The sequence below is a fragment of the Arachis duranensis genome, chromosome 4 (assembly GCF_000817695.3).
Source record: "Arachis duranensis cultivar V14167 chromosome 4, aradu.V14167.gnm2.J7QH, whole genome shotgun sequence".
In the NCBI taxonomy this organism is placed as follows: domain Eukaryota; kingdom Viridiplantae; phylum Streptophyta; class Magnoliopsida; order Fabales; family Fabaceae; genus Arachis; species Arachis duranensis.
Genome location: NC_029775.3, coordinates 22,464,521 through 22,472,384, shown reverse-complemented (window position 1 = coordinate 22,472,384; position 7,864 = coordinate 22,464,521). Strand labels below are relative to the sequence as shown.

The window sequence follows — 7,864 nt, the reverse complement described above, 5'->3', positions numbered from 1 at the left end:
AACAAATGCTATACTATTAGCACAATTTATTATTTTTAATCAGTAATTAGTCAGTAATATTTAAAAATATTAATTAAAATATAATATTAAATTATTGACTAAAAATATTAATTAATATAAATTAAAATTACTGACTTAAATTTTTTTTTATTAAAATAATATTCGAAAGACTTAAATGATGATAGAAAAGATCAAGAAAGAAAAAAAGTCTCCTGAAAATAGTAAATATTTCACATATCATCCTTTGCGTTTGCTAGATTCTTAGTTGATATTTATGATTGAACGTTTTTTTCAAATATACTAATATTTCTTTTTTTTTTTTGCGATCCTTTTTGTCTCTGCTAAAATATTTTACAAAAGTGATATATGCACAAAAAAATTATTTATCGAATCAATTATCATGTATTATGTATAAATATGTGTTATTTAACTTATTTTTAACGTGTATTTTATATTTTGATATGTATTTTATATCGATAACTGATTTGGTGGTTAATTTTTAATGTACATGTATTATGATTGAATATTTTAAATACCATTAAAAATATAAAACAAATAAATATTTAATTTTCAACAATCAAATATAATGATAAGTAATTAATTTTGATTAAAAATTTATCTTTTATTTACTCAACAATATATAACCACCACGAGAATAATAGGAGAAATGATATATGTAAAGCTATCTAGTAAGAGAAGTTGGCAAATATGAGAGTGAAAAAAAAAATTAAATTTAAGCATGTAACTTTTCATGGCAATGCATAAACGACTAAATTTAAAACAAAATTCATTTTATTTATATAAAATTTGTTTAGACTCATTTTTATATATCAATTTCTAGCCCAATTAAAATTATCCTTAGTGTTATACACACGGTGAGTGTAAGAGTAAGTCTTTTTTATTATTTAAAAATTATTTGATATTATATCATTTTAAAATTTTTAATTTATGTTATGTATATAAAGAATATATAGGAATTAGGTTATAAATTTGTTGCAATTTAAAGAATTTGATTATCAAGATTATATAATATAATTTAATGATTAAATTATTAATTATATTTGTAATGGATAAAATTATTCCCCGGGAAAATCAATGAAACAATGGAATTTTTCATGAGTACTTGAAGAGCACATTTTGTTGGTTATCCAAACTGTTGTTGTAGTTTTGCCGAGTAGCTTTTATTTTATTTTATTAACATGACATTGTGTTGACAACAACAACAATTTAATTAGAGTATAAAAAAATATTACTAAAAGATTTTAGCTCTAGTAAAAACATCCGTGGAAGATCAAAATAAAATAAAACACTTTTAAAAAAAATAAGAAATAACAAAAATAATAAGAAAATCATTTTCTATGAGAATCAAAAGAATTATATATTTGAAAAAATATATATATATTTAATCTAATTTTTTGTGAAACATATATTGATTAAAAGATACTCTGCTAAAAATTTGAAGTAAAATTTGACTTTCAGACATTCTTTTTAATTAATTTTCAACTATTTACAAAAAGAAATTGTAAAACAATTCGCTTAACATAAAATATCAAATTAAAAAAAATATTTATCTAATTATATTTTATAACAAATTATATTAAAATTTGTTTTCTAAAATTTTTTTGATAATATTATCTTATATTTGTTATATTTGAGTAGTTTTATCATATTTTAAAATTTTTAGAAATACTTTTGTCATTTTGATCATCTCTGTGAATATTTTTATTAATATTATATAAATCTTTCAAAAAAAATTTTAGACATAATATTTAATTGCTCTTTGATTCAACGGTAAAATCTTTTTAACAATGATAGATATTTGCCAGAATGACATTACAAAGACTTGGCAATCAATGAATACACTTAAAATATTAAGGACAGATAAAATCAATAATTTAATATATTTAACTAAATTATTATTTGATAATTTTTAACTATTAATTTTATTAATTATTTTTTATATATAAGTCATTTTCATACATGAATTCATATAAATTTCTTTAACTTAATTCACTTCACGCGTCATTATCTTATTAATTTTTCAATCAACGCCTAAATATATAACTATTTTTTTCGAAAAGATTTCGTTTCTTTTTTTTGAATTTTCTCAGCGTTTTCGAATTACGTTTTTTTCTATCTCCGTATTTCTCTTCGTTCGGTCACATGCGTTCTCTTTCTTCGTTTTTTTCAATTTCTTTTATTCTCTAGATTTTTAAAATCAAGCTCTAAAATCAGTTTTGAACACTTATTTCGTCGTTGTTAAATATAATGAATGATTCAAGTTTAAATTGTCAATTGAACCAGAACGAAGTACATTATTATTTTGAATCCAATTAAGTAGTTGAGGTGTAGTTCGATTGTAGTTAATATTTTCGTTAGTAGTTTATGATTTGGTAGGTGAATAATGTTGTTTTTGTTTGTGAAAATTGTTGTTCATCGTTGATGGTTTAAATTAAATGTAATGTAGGAATTCGGCATGAAAAAAATATTTTTGTATATTTGCAACAAATTTCGGTGGATTATTTAAGACATTTATGTGTATTGTTTAAGAATTTTCGTGGTTTTGTACTCATAAATTCTACATAATTCAAAACTCTTCTTCTTCCTCTTCCCTCATCTTTTGTTGCTTCTTTTTCTCTTTTTTCATCATTATCATCATTTTCTTCTTGTTTTACTCTCTTAACAAGAATAAAAACAAAAAAATCAAACCAAAAAAAAAGAAAATATAATACTGCAAGATTACTTGGTAAAAAGGATGAACTTACATTTATTCAACTATAAGCTAAGAAAGAAAGAAATAAAAAAAAAGAAAAAATGCAGAATTAAAGGAAATATTTTTGTGTAGTTGCAGCAAATTTTGGTGAATTGTTTAAGACATTATGTGTATTGTTTAAGAATTTTTAGTGGATTTGAACTAATAAATTTTGCATAATTTAAAATTCTTCCTCTTCTTCCTCCTCATCTTCTGTTGTTGCTTGTTCTTCATCTACTTATTTCATTTTTTCAAAATTTTTTTTTCGAATTCAGTTTTAAAACTTCATTCACTTTTCGCAACGATTTTGAGATATTTTTGAGAGATTTTGCTTGTTGTTTAAATTTTGAGCGTTACGGTTTCGATTGAGAAAAAAGAATCGTTTGCACTAGTCAAGCGTATATTTATACGTAATCTAAACTGATGGTTGTTTTTGTTGGGTTTGGACCAATTTGTATAAACTTGTTATTTATATGAAAACAACTGTACTTAATGTTTGGACATAATTTAAAATTCTTAGTTTGGATATACAATTAAATATTAAGATGAAAGAAATTTAAAAAAAAACAAAATTAATATGTTTATTTTTTTATTTTTTAAACTATCAAACATATTATGAATCTTTTAAAAAATTTAACAATTTTACAAAATTCTAAACAAATGAATTTAATAAAAAAATATAAATTTGTAAAAGAAAAAGTTATATCCCTTTCTAAAATTTCTTTGTACAAACACACTTGATTTAGTCAACCAACTGGGGGTAGTTTCATCGGAGTTGATACCACTTTAGTTAGGCCGTTAAATCCTGGTCTCTTAATGTATTTAAAAAAAAATTACGAATGTAAGAATGTAGTATTTAATTTATTAAACAGGATAATAAAATTTCATATATATATTTACATAATAAATATTTAAGTTTTAATATATGATATTATTAAAATGATTATTATTTTAAGTATTATATTATAAAAAAATTTACCCATTAGAATAAATATATGTGGTCAAGATTTAAATTAATTATATAAAATATAATAAATATATGGTCAAATTAAAATTCATATGAGAAATAGAAGTACTTAATAAAAAGTGTTTAAATAATTAGTTCTCTTTTAAAATAATAAAATAAAATAAAATAAAAAGCATAAACTTAATTCAGTCAACATCATCACGTGAAGTATTTGACAAGTGCAGAAAATGAAGAGAAAAGTCACACAAAAGACAAATAAACAAAAATTAAAAAGTGCGGTTTCCCCCTGAACATCAAACCTCCAAATATGAAGGGACAAACACATTTATTAATGACTAATGTAAATAACAAAAATATTATTATTATTATTATTATTCAAATATAATATTATATAATTCAAAATGATATATCCTCCGTGTTATTAAAAGCACAGAGAATATGTCATTTTGAATACGATAATAATTATATTTAAGAAATAATTTTTTTAGGAAAATAGAAAAGATAAGATTTTCCTCCCAAGCTAATTAACGAAGGTTCTGCGCGCTCTAAGATTAGTATTTCCTTCTGTTCCTTTCTTCTTCTTCAAGAAGATCCTCCAAAACCTTATTGTCCAAACATTCAAGCTCAATAACTTCCCTACGTTGTTGTGCACTGGAAGAAGAAGAACTTGATCCAATGGAAGTGGAAGTAGAAGTAGAAGAATAATAAGAAGAAGAAGAAGAAGCTATAAATGGGAGATGAGAATGATATTCATCCGGAAAATTAAGGATGGCAAGGCCACCTCTTAAAGCAATGGCGGCTCGATCATAAGCTCTGGCGGCTTCCTCAGCCGTGTCGAATGTCCCAAGCCACATCCTTCCGGTAGGCTTCGATGGATCCCTTATCTCGGCTCCATACTTCCCCCACGGCCTCTTCCTCACGCCGCGGTACTTCGTTTCTTCGCCGCCGCCGGAATCTTTCTCTGGCCTATCCGCATCCGCCATGTAGCTACTCTTACAACTAACTAATTTTAATAAAAGAGAAAAACTTTTGTGCTCCAATTTGGTAGGATCAAATGTTTATTGGATTTTAATAATAAATGTGAATCTGTATATATAGGTAGTGATGGCTTATATATATATATATATATATATGAGAAAACTATTATTGCGTCACGTTTTTTGATGCAAGTGTTGCCATCATCAGAATAGAAAGATGACTATTGACTATATTCTTACAAGGTTTTTCACTTTTTTGGCGAGAGAGTGTATAAATTCGATTCTTCGACAAGGGTACATAATAAGGCCAATAGGATTATTAATATTTGGAATTAACTGGAACAAAAATATGTGGGACAGGCAAATATACGTACAGATTTCCGTTACTTTAATTTTGATGTTCATTACACGTAGTTGGTAGGTAGCATTGATTGGCATGAATTTTCTGGATAATAATTTTCACATACTCTCTCATCCAGGATCCAGCAAATTTAATCTATATTTCAAGAATTTAATTATTTGTAAAATTTGAACCTAAGACAATTTAATTGTAGGGGTGTCAAACCGAGCTATCCGTTCTCGCCACTACGCCTGGGCCAGTCCGCCAAATTCAAACGGACTTAAACCTCTAAACAAAATCTTAAATTTTTAAATCAGAATTTTAAACAAATTTTTAAATTAATAACTGTTAATACAAAATTTCGACTTCTTATAAAATTTGGCTACCATAGAATTGGGTGTCGACAGACTCATGAATTGAGTCGGAAAAAAATCTAGTTTAAAATCGGTTGATCATACGCAGTGAGTATTCGACCATAAAAAAATAGAATGTCGAGTATGAGATAAATCGAATAAGAAGAATTTAGGTTAAAATTTTATAATTATATGTGGTTTAATTTGTAGGTCTTGGAGATTAAAATAAATGCAAGGAGATAGGGTATTTTTTATAGAGAACAAGATCCTTCACAGTCAAAGTAAAGTCGTTGGTTGTGAGAGTCAGAGAAAGAGGAGAAAGCTAAATCGTGAAAAGAGATAACATTCTCCAAATTTATTCTTGTGGTTTATAAATAGGTGAAGTTAGAAGAAATCAGATACTTTAATATGAAAACTTCACCATCACACAAAACTCTACAAAAATCCAAATCACACTAACGCTAAGGAAAATAATGGAGTGCAAGTACATGTGAGTGTCTGGAATCTACGTTTTTATTTATTTCATTTGTTTCTTTTCTTTTGTTTCCTTTATTCTTTCTTTTTCTGTTAATTTATTTTATCTTCATTTTCTTTGAGCATTTCTTTTCCTTTCTTCAAGTATTTTGTTTTCTTTTAATTATGAATTTACTTTTTTAGTTATTTAAAATTTTTATTTATTTTATATATTTTTTATTGTAAATCTTTTACATTATTTATCACAGTTTAATATCATTGACCATTTTATACACTTTTTGACACAAATACCAAGAAATTCACAAGTTAAGCCTATTCTTTTTTTTAGAAAAGTCGTATTTGCTCTCTGAATTGAGATTTTGATACAAACTTAATTCGACATCCTATCAGAATTATCGAAATCAAGTGAAATAGCAACAAATAGATAAATCTCAATGAAATCCTAAATTCTTAAATCAGTAACAATCAATTAAGGCAAAAGACTAGGAGACGTTGTTGAAAGAAAAGGAATCCGTCGTTGTTGGAGATGCCACCGTTGTTGGGAAGTAATAGACGACAAACTTAAGATTGAGAGAAGATAGAGGTACAAGAGACATGGATGTTGTAAAATTCCGAATTTTTAAAAATTAAATAATAAAGTATTTATAATTTATTATATTTATTTAAAATTATATTTTTAGAGATTTTTATATTAAATTAGAGATTTTCTTATTTATAATTTAAAATTTAGTAATTGAAAATAATAGTATTTTTATTTATAATTATTTTTGGATTAAAATTTGTTTTCAATTACTACATTACCTCTATTTTTATTAGAAATTACAAAATCATCCTTATACCTTCCAAAAACTCTAACCCTAAAACCTAATACCTTTAACATCACCAGCTGCCACTCCTTCTTTTTGCACACACCCACACACGCAGAAGAGAAGGAGGGAGGAGCTTGCTACCTCGCCACCGATGTCGTGTCCTGTCACCGTTGTCACCATTGAACTGCTGAACTGAGCTGAGGAAGAGAGAGACCGAAACTGGGCTAGCGGTGAGGGAGAGAGTGATGTACGCAAAGGAGAGGAGGCGCCGCTGTTGCTGCCTCACCGTCACCGTCAACGTCGCCGGAAGGAAAAGACATGCAAGGGAGGAAGGTCGAGAGAAAGAGAGAGCGCATCGTCGAGCAAGATGCATGAGGAGAGAGAGAGTCGCGGAGGGGGATGGAGCTCGTCGCTGCCATGCTTCCATCGCCGCCGATTCGTCACTGCTGTTGCTGGTTTGTCGTCGCCGGAAAAAGGGAAGAGCAAGCGAGAGTGACACCGGAGAAGGGAAGAACAGAGCGGGGAAGGAGAAGAAGGGGTTTCCACCATCGTTGGAGCTCATCATCGAACTGCGGGGACCTCACTGCCGTACCTCTGCCCACCAAAATCATTGCTTGAGCCGCTGCTGTTCGGTTTAGTCGTTTCTTCTTAGTTACAGTAAGCGTTTTCATTCCGAAACCCTTGAAAATTAGTTTTTGTTATATGTTGCTAAGATTTTTGCGGCGTTATTACCATATAGTTGAGTTTCGGTTCTTGCATGTGCGATTAAAGTTGTTACGGTTGCTGTGAAAGTGGAGTGGAGTTGAGGTTACGGCTGCCGCTATTACGAGCTGGGAGAAAGAGGGTTTTGATGTGTTTTATAGCTTTCGAGTTTCAACTACTCGAGGTAGGAGCTTTTTCTTAAACTCATTTTACTTTAAAAAATTGTTATAAACTGATATCGGTGCAAAAAATATATCTTTGTATTTTTGTGAGTCTTATGAATTGAACTGAACTATTATGGATAGATGTAAAAATTTAGCTGATTGATTTATTGATTGATTGAGAAGGCTGATTATTCTAATTTGTTGATTTAGTTTGTTGAGTTAGTTGTTGTTGAACTGGTTGCATGATAATAATGTGTTAGTTCTGAAACTAAAATATGGTGAGTAATTGATGAATTGAGTTGGGTTTATACTTGGTTTGGAATTAT

The 7,864-nt window shown here is 27.8% G+C and overlaps 1 protein-coding gene across 1 annotated transcript; it reads right to left on the bottom strand.

Moving 5' to 3' along the window:
- Nucleotides 1-4,270: 4,270 nt before the first annotated feature.
- LOC107483754 (ethylene-responsive transcription factor ERF098-like) lies at nucleotides 4,271-4,702 on the bottom strand. Its single transcript, XM_016104368.3, has one exon. It carries the CDS (start codon nucleotides 4,700-4,702, stop codon nucleotides 4,271-4,273), a length of 432 nt encoding a protein of 143 aa, XP_015959854.1.
- Nucleotides 4,703-7,864: the final 3,162 nt, after the last annotated feature.

What these genes read in the sequence shown, in the direction of transcription:
- LOC107483754 (XM_016104368.3), bottom strand. Translation starts at nt 4,702, where the DNA reads ATGGCGGATGCGGATAGGCCAGAGAAAGATTCCGGCGGCGGCGAAGAA.